Source organism: Poeciliopsis prolifica, unplaced genomic scaffold (assembly GCF_027474105.1).
Source record: "Poeciliopsis prolifica strain line A6 unplaced genomic scaffold, Auburn_PproV2 SCAFFOLD002, whole genome shotgun sequence".
Taxonomy (NCBI): domain Eukaryota; kingdom Metazoa; phylum Chordata; class Actinopteri; order Cyprinodontiformes; family Poeciliidae; genus Poeciliopsis; species Poeciliopsis prolifica.
In genome coordinates, this window is record NW_026562377.1 from 19,356,891 (window position 1) to 19,372,754 (window position 15,864).

A 15,864-nucleotide genomic window follows, 5' to 3' on the forward strand; every position below is an offset into this window, starting at 1 on the left:
GATGCAGCAGTCAGAGGGATTTTTTTTGTAATGTCTCAAAATTGGAATCCTAAAAGAAAAAAAAAGTTAACAATGCTAATAAAATATTGAAATCTAATCAGCTCTCTTAGGAGTCTCTGTGAAAGAATAACATGCCTGTTTTTTGTAGACTTTACTAGACTGTTCTACAACTAATCTGACACGTTTGCTGCGTATCTACTTGACAATGTTGGAAACTTTTATGTATCACAAAATTGGGTGTTAAAACATGCTTCAGTGTAGCTTCTTAATAAAACAATCAGATATAAGCAGCCTTTATTTCTACGTTCTAATAAGCCCTCTGTACTAATTGTCCTCGTTCATGTATCTGCAAGCTTGCATAAAAAGGTTGCATGCAGCATGAAGATAAAAACTCCATTCTGATAGTTCTCAGAAACATGCCTTCCTGTTTTTTCATTTTTATCAGATTTGTTGAAGCATCTGTATGCCACAAAACCTTCATGTCATCTGTGTATCCTTATCAAAGTGATGTGTGCAGGGACTTTCATCAAGAGGCATGCAGTTACTTACAACAAAACCAACCCTCTGCTCCTATTGAGGTTGAAACATGAGGGCGATCAGCTTGCCTTCTCTTAAAAAGACAACCTAATCACTGAATAATGATCGCTGATTAAAAGTTCAAAATTCACCTACTTTAAAACAGATGGTCTCTTATCTTTCAGCACAAACCAAGATCAGAGGTTTCAGACATGTCAACTGCTACTGTAGCAACGTATCTTTTGCTGCAAACTGCATTATGTTTTCTAGTCAAAAGGCTTTCGATTAGCCTACTTTTCATGGCAGAAAACATTTTGGTCTTGTTCCCTGACTGAATGCACCCCAGTTGCTTTGAGGTGCATTCAGACAAAATCATCTGACATAAAAGGAAAATGTTTGAATTCTGCCAGACGTATTTTTTTGGAGTGAAATTGTTGCTGCTGCAACAAATGGCTGATGAATGCAATGTGTTGCCCGCCCTGGAGAATTTCTCAAGGTTTTTCTTTTTCCCCTTCTCTGTGTCTTGCATGCTGAACTGTAATGATAATAGCACTAAGTCTCGCTACTTCTTGTTCTTTTGCTGTAGGACTCGTGATTCTGACCTTTGGGATTTTATTCTCCCTCATCAACAAATGAAGCAGTCATGAAACATTATATTGTACGTTGTGATAAAAGTTTATTTTGAGGTTTGTTTATTGCCAGAATCACTTGGACTTAAATACATAAACATTATGCATTTAACTCAACTCTGACTGCAGTAGCCATTCAGGATTACTATTCCATTGGCAATCTCTTCAAATTTAGGTTGACAGTGTCTTATTCACAATGAGACTATTTATTATCAGAAAGTCCTTTAAATAGAAACACTTAATGTGTTTAGATAAAGAATATGCTAAAAAAGATGCAGCTACTAAATGAAATGGCTAAAACTGCATTTCTGATATGGTTGCAGTTATTAGTATCTGATCTTATGCTGTTACTTTTAGGGGACAAAAGTTGTGAAATATGCCACCATGTCCCTGGAAATTGTCTGTTGTTTAACTTAAAGACTTTTCATGATTCAAACAGAAACAATGCAGACTTTCAGGTTCTGCTGTCTGTGCAGAATTAGAAAAAATCAAAGTTACCGAGTGGCACGTTTCCACGTCATTACTGTGGTACAAAGCCACATCATTTGCATCGACAGTCTCATCTTCACCCCCTGAAACAAGCATATAAAAAGGGATGTTTTCAGAGCTGCTGGCACTTCTCTTCAGCAGTTCACCCTATCTGTGACCCCATCATGTTCATCGTCTGCAACTTCGCTGCACTGATGCTTCTACTGACTTTTGAAAGTCCAGGTGAGTCTCTACTGCAGTCTGTAAATGTTAATTGAGTCAATATTTTATTGTGCATGTTTAATCTTTGTTACATGTGTTTATATATATATATATATATATATATATATATATATATATATAATATATATATATATATATATATTTCTTCAGAGACTTAATTTTGATTGTGTTAATAGTTATGTTATTATCATCACCATTAACTTTGTATTTTACCAAAATCAAGTTGATGCAGGGAAAATTATTGGAGGCCATAAGGTTAATCCACACAAACGGTCGTATATGGTGTTTTTGCGGATGGTGGACAAGGCTAATACAACAAAACGCTGCGGTGGATTCCTTATCAGAGAAGATTTCGTGGTGACTGCAGCTCACTGCCGGGCCAAGTCAGTGACATGATCATACATTTCATTAAAATGAATGATTGGAGACAAATAACAAAAAACTAACAAAAATACTAACTTCCCCCCATTTCTTCATAGGAATCATGAGTCCTACAAAGTCTTTTATGGGTTTGACAACCACGGTAAAAACCATAAAGAAGTGTCTGTGAAGAAAGATTTTCCACATAATCACTACAATGACAGTGTTTACACAAACGACATCATGCTGCTGAAGGTATAATTTGTATTTATCTGAAACTATTTCAACAAATAGGAAAATATATTCTTTATATTTGTTTTAACATGTTTTCACGTGCACAAAATTTGTTTTAAAAAAATACAGGCTGCACGTGTCACTCTTTTTTATTGTTTAATACTATCTCCAATTTTTTCTTCAGTTGTCCCACAATGTGAGCTCGGCCCACCATATCAAACATATTGAGCCGGCAAAGGAGGAAGGTAACTCACTGCCAAATGATTGCTCGGTCTGTGGTTGGGAAGTGAACTCATCTACAAAATTGCCTTCGAAACTGTTGGAAGTCGATGTCACACTTGTTGAAAATCAGGACTGTGTCAAAGAAAGTGCTTACTGCTCCGTAGGAGAAAGAGGAACAAGCGGGGTAATTTATATTTATCTTTTTTTCATTATTTTAACTAGAGAAAAAAAATTGCCACTCAAAATAAAAAGATTAATTTCAGTGTTTGTCTTATTCACTCCCAACACTCTGTGTATGTGCTTGTAGGGAGACTCTGGAGGTCCATTAATCTGCAATGGAATGGCATATGGAGTGGTGTCAGCAAGCAAAAACTACAGTGATTCCACTCTGTATAAGTACACAAACGTACCTGACACCATTGACTGGATCAATAATATCCTGAAGGACAACTGACTCAGCATCCAAGCCTCATTTCACCTTGATCAAATCATTTGACAATAAAAACATTTTTAGTGCAGAAGTAATAATCTGATCATTTGCTTTATTTGGTTCAGTGTGTTGATGCTATAATTCTGTATTTTATACTAAGGTCGGCTGTTTTTAAAGTGCATGCTCTGATCATTATAGTAAATGCTGAATGAATAGTTAAAATATGTTTGAGAGAAATGTTGGCGTTATATGAGGCAATTTAGATTTTTGCTGCCAATACAAGCCTTAATAAAAATATTGCTTTGCTCATGATATTTAGATAGAAGCTTGAGCGTTTATAGATTGATGTGCTTAATTTCAAAAGAAAAATAAAATGCTGATTTCTCACTATGTGCCACGAGTTTGTCGTCTTTTAACAAGGGTATGCACAAATGCATATAAATTTAAGTAAAATTAAAAACAGATCAGGATTAACAATGCTTTGGATAAAGAGGGATTTCTATTGTTTTATTATTTCATTAAGAAAAACACATACATAAGCTGCGGTTAACAGAAGGACAAGAGAAAGTACAACCAAACCACAAGCTGCTGCAAGTGGTCTGTGTGAGAAGAAACCCAAAGCAAACAAAGAGAGAAAGACAGAGACGTAAATGACGAAACTTTTAGATAACCAATTCATCTGGTAAGAAAGTGACCTTTTCCCTCTGAAGGCAATAAAAAAAAATAAAAAAGACTTTTCCAAATATTTTTGTTTCTCAAAACATTACAACAAACAACAACTGTTATGAGAAATGTGTTTTTCTACATTACTTAGGTTAACTGGCTAAGTATTTTCTGATACCAACTCTCAATCTGATACTAAAACACTTCGAAAGCAAACAGCATTTACAATGGTGTACAATTAACAAACCAATTTATAAAAACAAAACCCACGGATGTTTTTGCACATCAGAAGTCCTGCAATTCAGGAAAGAATGAACTTTAAATTTTTTACAAAGAGCTTTAAGTTTTCTATGTATGTGCAAATTATGTGGGTATTTGCTGACATCTGATTCATGTTCATGCTTCATGTTTTAGGAAAGCAAATATCTTTCTTCTAAAGCATCATGACTTCACAGTAGGCCTGTGTGTATGCAACTCTCTTTACAGCTCAGAGTTGCTTTTTTTTTTTCTCTCTGGTTGCTTGAAGACGTTGCCTCTCTGCAAATAGCACATTTAGCAAACATTGCTGATGGCTATCAGGATCTGCTTCCTTTCTTGACTTGAACAATGCCACAGAAACATATTTTCCACCGGTTAGTTCACAATGGGGTAATTTTGTTCTTTTTTTTTTTTTTACTTTTTCTACATGTAAAATGTAGAAAAAAAGTTTTCATTTTTGTTTCTCTGTTAAATTGTCTGGAGACACTTTAGCAAATATGGATTATTAAAAAATGTAATATGTTACTTACATTATTAGCTCAGCAAAAATACTTTAAAATACTTCTGTTAGTTTTTTAAATTACTAAATAGTTTAGCACAAAAATACATTGAAGATCTGCTATTGTTGTATTAGCCTTGCAGATCTCTCAGATCTTCTGGTTCTGGTCTGCTCAGCATCCCCAGAACCAAAAATGGAGGAACAGCAGACATTGTTTCAAATGTATGTTACATTTTTTAACAAACATTACAAAAATATAATGTTTGTTACTGGTTTCTCAAGCTTGTGAATACATGATGTTTTCATAACTTTAGATTATGGAAACATAATCTAAAGTTATTCTTTTATGACTTTAGATTATAAAAGTCTGAGCACAAACTCTGCAGAGATTTTTGATGCACAGTGTGCATGAGATTAATCTCAAAATGACTGAATACATTTTGACAAGAACATTTTGGGTGAATTAGAAAAAATTTAACTATTCATATTTTCTACGTTTACCAGTTGATTGTGATGCCAAATCTTCATTTAATCATTACAGGTCAATTTTATCCCTATATACTTGTTTCATTGTACTGATAGCACAGGTTTGACATTTGATGCAAAATGTATGTCTATCTATCATTGTCTGTCTATCGACAGACAAAGTTTAATTTCTTTTCTATTTCACTTACCTTTTGAGTATAGAACAAAATTTTGTTGTTTCCAAGAAGTCAGATTATATTCAGGAATCATTTATTATGTATGACAGGCAGGCAGACAGACAGACAGACAGACAGATAGATAGACTGTTACTGCAATAATTTATTTTTATTTTTAAACAAAACAAATGCTCAAAATGATCATGCACATCTTTAGGAATTTGTCATTTGGTCTCTCATGAAGAAGCCACACACAAAGTGGCATTTCTAAAATACTTGCCATCTGACATATTTTTACCCATTTTACATTTATTTGCAGACTGCCGACTGTTGTGTGACACATGCAACATCATACATGCAACATCAAATTTTTAAACACCTGCAATTAAAACTTAAGCGCCTAAACTGATCAGAGGTCTTTGATCAGAGTAGAGCCCTCTGGATTTGGGTTATAGGCCTTTCCTATTTCACAGACCAATGGACCACCAGAGTCTCCCTGAAAGCACAAACACAAGTAATTCTGTATCTTTTTGTTCTACTGGAAAACATTACAGGTGACAGGGACTTAGTTGACCTGGCCCTTTGTGTCCCTCAGAGCAGTACACTATTTCCTGAGTATACACCATTTTTTTCAGTAAGTGTTATGTTGGCTTCCATGAGTGTTAGTGACAGAAAATTGGTTGCTGCCCTCTGCTGTGCTCTGTGACACAGAGGAGTTTAACATTTGAACAGATTTTTTTTTTTAAGTTGCTAAAATCTTATTGGATAAATTTCTGTTATTCTAAAATGATCTCTCATAGGCAGCATATGCTTTAAGCTTAAACTCTTTAAGCTTAAACTTAAAAGTAATGAAAAGGGGTTAAAAAAAAGATGTAGTTGAATATTGGGATTATGAAGTCACTGGTGCATAGATCTTTAAAAACAATATATTGGTCTTCTACTCATGTTTTTTAACAAGTTAATTAATTTAGACAAACAGGCTTGATTTAGATTATGTTGTGTTCACAACGTTAAGACATTAACTTGAATTATGTCATTGGTTTGAGCATGAGAACCCCAAAATTACCACATGGTGGCGCTAAAGACAAGCTGATAATGTTACACAACTGAGATTTCTTTTCTCTCCAGCTATACAATAATTATTCCTATGTTATACATACATATTTATCTGGAATAGCACATCCAGATTCCTGACTTGAAACTGATGGCAAATGAAGAAGAAGATCTTTTGCATGCTTAAGAAGATCAAAGAGCGTCAATCTTCTCTACGACATTAATTTTATCCCTAAAGATATTTATGCTCAATAAATGTTTTCTAAACTGTTTTTATGCTTTTTAATTACCGTAGCATTTTAACACTAGTTCATGTTTGACAGATAAGAGAGCAGGTGATGTAGCCCTGAAGCTGCTGCCAGTACTCCTCCATGCTCCACTTCACACATTTGGGAAAAAAGTGTCAGAACCATCAACCTGGAAGTTCAGAGGGATTCATTGATATCCAGCCTGTAAGTGAATTTTGATCTCTGAACCATGCTCAAATTGATGCTGTTTAAATAAGTTCATCACAGTCAGTGTGTAAACGTAGAATCAGTCTGAAATTAGTTTTTCTGAATGTACAGCTCTGGCTTTAAATTCAATAATGGCCTGCTCTTTGTGTGTTCCTTCTCTATCAGGTTGGGACAAACCTAACCCTGACCCTAATAATGCATCATGGCATTATTTATGTTTTAACATAAATAATTTTCACCACCCTTACATTCCACATATCTCAAAATGTTTTATGACTGGACGTTTTAGTGATTTAAGACATTTGAGACGAAATTATGTCAGATTTATCATTGACTTTATGGAGAATTCTAGTCAAATGATCTACAATGAATTACTGACTGTCTGAAATACACATTTCAGATATCCACAATTAAATTATGACTAGTCAGAAAGTAAATTTTTGATTTGATTAGTCATGATTCTTATTAAAGATAGGATTAGGGTTATTGAAGAATGACTCCATAATTGAGGATGTCTTAAAATGTATTTTTGGATAGGAGATATGTAGTTTTGAATAGTGAAAACTAAATTAAAGATATCTTGAATTATAATTTTGACTGGTCAAAAATCCTTTTAAGATATCTCTAAATGAGTTGGAGATATCTTGAATCACACAGATTTTCTATTTAAGATATTTTGAATATGTACTCTGTATAGTAAAAACATCCCAGACTTTTGAAAGTTTAATAAAACAATGAAAAAGGGGGGGAAAGATGCACTCCGTTCATGTTGAAAATGATTTGACAATAGGAATTTTAGCTTTTCAAAGCTGTTTTAAAGTGCATTTTACATGTATAATACTGGATACATTTATTGGGCAACTGATTTATTGACCAGTTGATATCGAGGCACCGATTTTGGGGGATCGTGATCAGTGTATATATATATATATATATATATATATATATATATATATATATATATATATATATATATATATATATATATATATATATATATATATATATATATATATATATTAATATATAGTCAAACGACTATATATTATAGACTATATATTATATAATATTTTGATATATTATCAAACAGTACACTATGTTCAATTAATTATTCAAAGTAGATTAAAACGTTTCTATATAAGGAAATCAGAAAGCTTGATTTTATTTTTATTAAGGAACACAAGCAAAATGGAAAAAATATATATATATATTTTCTTATTCCAATTAGCGAGAAGCTCCTCAAAACTGTAATTCGTTTCAAAATAACATAAGATATTCTTCTCATGTTGCTGAAAAATATCTGAACAGTATTGAATCAGTTTTGTTTCATAATCTCATCAATCCATTCTCTGTAGTAGGGTATCTTGGTGTACTTGGTCAGTTTAAGAGCAGGGCTATTTGCTGAGATCACTCCAAAGGCTTTTCCGTCTTCACAGACTAACGGACCTCCAGAGTCTCCCTGAAAGCACAGACACAGCATGTGATGACTGATCAGATGGAAGAGATCGCTTCTTGTGTTTGCCATAAGACAAAGAAGCAGAAAAAAGACCTACCTGAGCCGGTCCCTCCTCCCCTTTAGAGCAGTACTCATTTTTCTCAGAACATAAAGGATCATGAGTGAGTGTCACATTGACTTCCTTGAGTTTAAGAGACATGGTTTCATCGTCCTTTCTTGTTGCTCCCCAACCAGCTACTACACACTTTTTGGGCAATTTGTTGTCACCCATGTCTGCCAGAACAATCGGCTGCACATTCTTGTTGAAAATAGCTTTGGTAGGAAACTAAAGGAACAACAGAAAATATTTAAAAGACTGTTTAACTTGTAATGTGCAGGTGTTTTATTTTAATCTTTTAGCTTTAGGGTGCATTCAGAACAGAAAGTCCAGCAGTCTCGGTTCGATTGTGGACTAAAATTGCAACATTTGTTACATTTTCAGAACTTTAGTTCACATTCACACTGCATTGTGTCAAACGACTAAAACTAACTGAAAAACCTTTTCCCCCCGTTTGCTGTGGGGATGCTGCAGCAAGAACTACTGAAGAAATCGACACAAAACCTCTGAAGAAGGCCAGAGCAACTTTCTTCTTCAAAAAAAGTGAACAAAAACAGAGCAGTTTCAGATTTTAGAGGTTGTAGGAATTTTTTTATTTATTGATATACATTACTGGTTTGGACATCCCCGGTTAGCCGCTAATGCTAGAGATGTTGCTGCAGGCAAGCGCAATGTAAAACCCGTTGATGTGACAACCGACACATCAACCACACAACATCTTTGTTAACCCGCAGAGCAGAGAGTAATATGTGACCAGAATGTCCTGCACTGCAGCTAACTTCCTGCTTTTGAAACGGTCTCTAGTCAGGTTGCATTCAGACAGGTTTTCTATTTCAACTGGACTGAGACCGAGGTTTTTAGGCGGATCAGAGTTTGGCTTTCAAGTCTGTTTTGGAATTCAAATTTGCATTCAGACGTCTCCAAAAACTCTGACTTTCTGGACAAACGGATTATCGTCTGATTCAGGACTGAATACACCCTAAGTCAATAGCATGTTTAAAGAAAAGATCATTTATGGTATTATTGGAAGTAGTTAAAAAAAAGGCCTACATTACCTTCAAAAGCATGATGTCATTTGTGTGATTTCCATTGTTGTATTCCTGATGTGGAAAATCTTGCTCCACAGACAAACATGAACTATTTTTGCCATAACGGTGCATTCCAAGACAAACTTCATAAGACCTAAAAAGAGAAAGATGGAGAGAAAAGAAAAAAAAATGAAATAAAGAAAGAAAAGTAATTCTAAATTATCCGCAGAGTTTAATGTGCTGTAAAATAACTTAGAGCAAACTTACTTGGCTTTGCAGTGGGCAGCAGTTATCACAAAATATTCACTCACGAGGACCCCGCCACAAAATTCTGGCTTACCATTGTCGTATTGGAGAGTCACAAGGGCCATGTACGGTCTGCTGTGAGCTGCAGCCTCATGACCACCAATGATTTTACCTGCATGAGCTGTTCGACATACTTTTTGTTAAATGTTAAATTAGTAGCAATGATTATTACCATCATTAAAATGAGTCTTGATTACAGTAAAACTAAATGTGAAACCACATATGACCAATACTTGCACATTCAACGTCAAATGTAAAGGGGTCAATTATTCATACTTAATGTGTCCTCAACAACCTCGGTTGTTCAAAAAGCTTTTTCTTATGGAAGGTCAATGTCAAAACAGCATTTTTTCCCCCATTTTGAGTTCACTTTAATACGCTGTTTGCTTAGAAGGCAAGATAGCTGCCCCTGATCTACACCTATGTTATTCAGATGAATAATGGCAATTGTATGAAGCACTTAAATTCAAAGTTCAAATGTAGTGTATAGTAAGACATTGCAAAAAATACTCACCTTGTCTATAAAAAGTAAGCACAAGCACCAGCGCTGCTAAGTCACAATAGAGGAACATGGTGAGATCACAGTCTGAGACGTTGAGGAGGAGCAGCAAACACCTCTGACTGTTTTTGCTCTACATGCTTCCTTTTATCTGTTTGCACATGCAAACCATGTGGCTCCAGACCACACTATTTTTTATGTTTACTAATGCTAAGATCAACTGGTAAGACGCATTTCTCAACACCATTCATCCGTTTCTCTCAGTTTTAAACACAAAACCCAAATTATAAAGTAATTTCACTCTAAACCTATAGGCTGGTTTCTGCAAAACCAAACTGTAAACTCAAAACTGTTCAAACTGCACTCGAAACTAAAACAGTGTTACAAAGAAAGGAGAAAATAAGGAATGTACAATTATCAGATTATAAAGACTGTGACATAAACTTTATTATGCACAAATAAAGGTTTTCCCTTAAAAAGAAATTTATAACTTGTAATAAAAAAATAAACAAAAAATCAGAATATGGTTTGTGTTATCAAACAGAATCCACTCTGCAGCATCATCAAGCAGTGTGGTTTTCCAAATCCACGCTAAGCAGGCATCCACACTTAGCATGTGGATGCTAAGTGTGGATGCTTCAGTGGGCTTCTGGAGGCAGAGTGCAAAACATTTTTGCAAGTCTTAATTTTGACTGTGTGAGAGCTTAGAAAAGTGCATTTGTTTAAAAACTTTCCAGGTATCACTTTGAAGGTTTTAAAACGTCAGCTTCCCTGACCGATCTGCCGCAGATCTTGATCATTTTATGTTCAACCACAGTAGAATGGTTAAGCATAAAAAAAAGCTACGATGTAATTCCAAGTAGGTATAAACATTTCTTTCTTCTCTACAGAAGCCACATTTCTCTAATATAGGCACTTGCTCAGTCACATGTTTTCCATTTGAATTTCTTAAAGTCTTTCTTGATCACTGATGATATTGGGATTCTGTTTTATGTGTGTCTTAGTGATGTGCTATTTCTTTATTTTACCTTGCTCAACAGGAACCTCTGATTGCTATCATCAACCACTTCCTCTTGTTAGCTTCCTAAATGTTGAAGACTAATGTTCCCCTTTGATTTTCTTACATCTTAAATCTTCAAGTTCTTTTCAAACTCCATGTAGGTGATGAGGCCTATTCCATAATGCCTCAGCAGAAGCCAAAATGTGAAGGCTTCTTAATAATGCATGCAATAAAATGCATATAAAATGCAAATAAAATGCATGCACCCAGTTGCATTCAAATGGGTTGAGAAGTCACAACCGTCTGAGGGTTTGACCTTTGGCATCTGTGCATTGTGGGCCTTGTAAAGTGGCAACCTAAATGACTTGTTGAGGTTCTTCTTCTAGCAGAAAAAACCCAGAACATTGAAGTTTATGTGGAGCATTCAATGGAAATGAATACAAAAGAGTTGGGTACGACTGTGGCCCAGTGCAATCAGCAGCAATAGTAGACCTAACGTCCTAGATATTTAAAACTTAGTTTCATATTTTAAAGTGAAAGTACAGTGTCTTTTTTTTTTCGTTTGTGCTTGCAGGTTGCTGTTATTTTTTCCTGTTTTCCATATAACTCGGTTTCAATCTGTCGTACTGAAGCTTCATTTCGCTCAGTCGGGTCTGCAGGTCGGATGCCTTTAAAAGGCTCAAACATCCATTGCAAATCAGGGGGGAAATCATTTTTGCAGTGGTAGTTGTGAACTTATGGCTGTGAACTCTGCACACGCAGTCCATGCCTGATCACTAACTACATTTAAATCTAATCAAAAATGTATTTTTAACCCGTGGCCCTAACCATGGAATCGACTGCTGTATTTTATCTGGTTTTTTATGTTGACCCTTTAAAATATGTCCACAAGAAATAAATGCGGGGCTTATTCGGAAGCAATTTGCAGTTTGATGACTGCATTGTTTTTTCCCATTTCCTGACCTATTTTGGTTAATCTAATCAGGTTGTGGGTGGCGCCAGCGCCTCTGCTTGATTCGTCCTGCAGCATTAATCATTCAGGGTGTTAATAATCAGCAATTGGCGCTTTTTATACTTCTTGTTCCACTCACCTCTCATTAACTTTTTTTCTAAAAAGTCATAACGGGAAGTTCCATCTAATGGCGATTTGGTGGAAGTTGCGGTGCCTTCACTGCTGAAATGGAAACATTTACAACATCCTGCAAAACATTGAGTTTCCCAAACAGTCACAGAGAGGTCACTCTGTTAGCAGTTTTTAATAAACATCCTGTGGTTTTGATATGTTGCATTTCAGGAGTTACACAACCTACTGTTGCGAAAGAAAGACTTCGCACCTCAAGATAATGATGTGATAATTACTGAGCGTGAGACAAGTTTGTTGGGCTTAGAACATAAATGTTATCAATCTAACACTTCATGCAGAGCTTATGCCTGCAAAGGAGAAATACATTTATAAATATTTCTCACTTTTTTATCATATTTATACTTTAACAATACAGTTAAAATGGGTTGGAAACGAGATTGATTACCGATCGATTATTTGCAGCAAAACTTTATAGTTCTGCGATCACGCCCCAATGTCTTAGCAATTTCAAGAGTGCTGCATCCTTCTGACAAACTTTTTACAATTTTGGACTTTTGAGAGTCACTTAAATCTGTTTTTCTGGCCTATTTTTTCTGAGGAAAACCTGCCTAATGATTATGCACACTTTGCCATGAGGTGTTGATCGTCATAGGCCCCTTTTTAAACAAATACTTATCAGCTCATATGTTTATATTTAATAGGCATTCAACGACATGCAGCTTGGAGTTGGAAAATATGTGCAGAAAGGATGATATGGTCATATTTTTTCACACAGTGTTGATGTTTCACAGAGACAAAACTTCTGCAGTTCTTGCAGCGACACTTTAAGGCGATTATCTTCCACATCTGCATAAATTAAGCATTTCCAGAACAGGTAACACTCATCATTACACACAAACAGCAGTTAAATAAAAGAGCACATATCTTTTTTTCAAAATGCATAATTCCATATCTCATGCATCATCAATTTACTTCCTCTAACATTCTTCACACTTAATGCATAGCTGACACTAAGATACGAAAATGAACCCACAAGAAGATATTAGACATGTTTTAACCCTTTAAAATGTCTGTTGTTTTACATTTAACGTGCTCTTATAATATTTCTTGTATCACATACTTTTTTTCTTTTTTCTTTTCTTTTTTTTTATTTAGACAAGGTATAAATGCTTTGTGACCTCCAGGTAATAGTAATGAAAACTGCCTGCTTCAGATATGTCTACAGTTTTCTATAATTGATTCCATTTCTGACTTGGACACAAATGAGCAGAATCCAAAGAGAGACTCTCAAAGGGAAAGTTCTGATTGTTTTAAATTGAGTTCAGTTGTGAGATACTGTTGTGAGAAGGTCATAGTAAGGGAACATGTACCTTTCTAAACCATCGTCCATCTCAAAAATGCTATAGTTAAACATCCAAAGCCTTTTTGTTTCTACAATCTTGGGGAAAACCCAAGTCTTGCTTAAGAAACACTAAGTTAAAATTGTGATTAGATGATCTTTATGCTCTGGCAAAAACATCATGGTCTGCCAGAAAATGACAGTGCTTGTGAGGAATCTTTCACCAGACAATTGTAAAACTGCACTCCAGCATTAATAATGGTCCATCTCCAACTGTTTTCAGCATGCTAAAAATGTCAGTGATGAGACCCGGCTGCCTGTCTGTTGTGTGGGAAGGAAGGTAAAGGTTTTACCATACCTTTCTAACATTGTTACACAAACAGCTCACCTGAATTTCCAAAAGGTGCAGAAATTAGCGAGACTGCAACAAACACAACTCACTGCACAATAAACGCTCCGTCGCGCTCTGCTCTTATCAATCACATCGCCCAAAATTTTAACCTGACTAACCCTGCAGTTACAACAAGCGACTAAATGGAGCTGGAAGATGTTGCTTAGCCGAATGATGGTCTAAAAATGAAAGCAGTGCAATCTTAATTAAAATAATACGTAGAGTTTACACGGACGTCGTGTGTTCGACTCCCAGGCCCGGCAACTTTTGTCGCATGTCTTCCCCCCTCTCCTTGCCCTCTTTCCTGTTAGTCTACTGTCAAAAACAAAATGTGAGCCACTAGAAACAAAAAGAAATATTTGTAATATTGGTAGGGTGAAAAATCAGCACTCTACAGAGAACTTTGTTCACTTGCAGTGAGGTGTGAATATTAATTATAATGACAAAAAAGCAGCCAACTGCATTTGTGTAAGACAACTTCTGACACTGCAGGTCATTCGCTGAGAGCTTTTCTTATAATGCTGAGAAAAAATATGAATTACTCATCTGGCACACACACAAGCATTAGCATGTTGATTCATTGCAGTGGTGCATTTCTTAGAATAATGTAATCTCATTTGACAACCACTATCTTAATGATCTTAATTTTTCCGACGTCATTGACTGAATTATAACTAAACGTTATGAGCCAGAAACAGAGATATGATAGATTACAACTTATCATTGTAATTTTCTTTCATGTCATCTAAAAAAAAACATAAGACATGTATACACTGCATGATTGAAGCTCTCTTTTTCAGGAAGTTGTGTGCAATTTAGTGACATGCAGTAAATGAAAGAACAAGAAACATTGTGCAATAATCTTAACCCAGTCCTGAATAAATCTGCAAAGGATCAAAGTAGTTTTGTCATCTGTTCTCAGAACAAACAAAAATGCTGGGATTTCAAAACTCAACAATTTTTATTGTTGAGTTTACTGCTAAAGTCAATAAACTGCATACTGACCTCCCACACACATTTAACTCAGAAACTGCCAATATCTGGGAAATATCTTTGATAAACTGGTGTGAGGCAAAACAAGATCTTATCCAGTGTTGATGGTGTTCACAAATTTTGAAAAAAAAAATTTGTTTTTATCACCCCCTCAATGTAAAGATCAAAAATCTAAATGTCATATGATGTCACCTGAATAACCAAATATCATCCAGATAAGCATGACTTAAATTTATACTAATATTATGCATATGACAATCCTCTTTTCAAACGATTTTTGCTAAACAAACCATAGATCAACCGGTTTTGTTGACAGTATCTTATTTAATCGTTCTTTCAGTGAAAAACACAAAATATAGCAAATATTACTCCTCAAAGTGAACAGGCTCAGGTTTAAAGGCAATAAGTGAGAGGACACAGTGCTTCTTCTATCCTCAAGACATCTTTCTTGCATTAATTGGTACTGTTCACAAGGAGGCAGTGTTGCACAATTTGTTAATAGTTAATATATTAGGATCAATGAGGAGAGGCTTTCTTGATTGTAAACCTAACACACGACAAACTTAGATGAAATCAACTCTGATATAATGTGTGAATTTTTGGCATACATAAATGGTGCAAGTCCATTAGGATTCATCAAATAATGAAGACACCACTTCATAAGCTGCACCACCTTCACAGAGCTCCAGTGTCCTGCTGAGAGAATATGCAGAATACATGCAGCTGTTTATGTGAATTTTTGCACATACACAGCAAAAGTTCACCAATTATCAATGCAGTTATTATGGAATATCTGCTAGACCCGATCCAGGCTTTTCATCTGATGAGCAGGAAGAGTTTTCTTTCACACACTCCTCATTGTTAGTCAGTGTTACATTGATTTCCATGAGTTTGTCAGTCACATTTATTTCCCCAGTCAGTTTCCCCCCAAAAGAGACACCATTCATTTTAATTACTTTTGTATTTCCTGTTTATTTTTTTTCTTTTAAACAACCACCAT

General features: G+C 35.2%; 2 protein-coding genes across 2 annotated transcripts; one reads left to right on the forward strand and one right to left on the reverse strand.

The window, feature by feature from the left end:
* Positions 1–1,777: 1,777 nt before the first annotated feature.
* Positions 1,778–3,449, forward strand: LOC129376621 (granzyme B-like). Its single transcript, XM_055056217.1, has 5 exons — positions 1,778–1,856; positions 2,080–2,239; positions 2,336–2,471; positions 2,635–2,856; positions 2,980–3,449. The coding sequence occupies exons 1-5, from the start codon at positions 1,799–1,801 to the stop codon at positions 3,124–3,126; spliced, it is 723 nt and encodes a 240-aa protein (XP_054912192.1). The 5' UTR covers positions 1,778–1,798; the 3' UTR covers positions 3,127–3,449.
* A 4,386-nt stretch (positions 3,450–7,835) lies between these two features.
* LOC129376464 (granzyme G-like) lies at positions 7,836–10,157 on the reverse strand. Its single transcript, XM_055056089.1, has 5 exons — positions 10,073–10,157; positions 9,520–9,679; positions 9,280–9,406; positions 8,225–8,452; positions 7,836–8,130 (listed from the first exon to the last, which is right to left on the reverse strand). The coding sequence occupies exons 1-5, from the start codon at positions 10,128–10,130 to the stop codon at positions 7,987–7,989; spliced, it is 717 nt and encodes a 238-aa protein (XP_054912064.1). The 5' UTR covers positions 10,131–10,157; the 3' UTR covers positions 7,836–7,986.
* Positions 10,158–15,864: the final 5,707 nt, after the last annotated feature.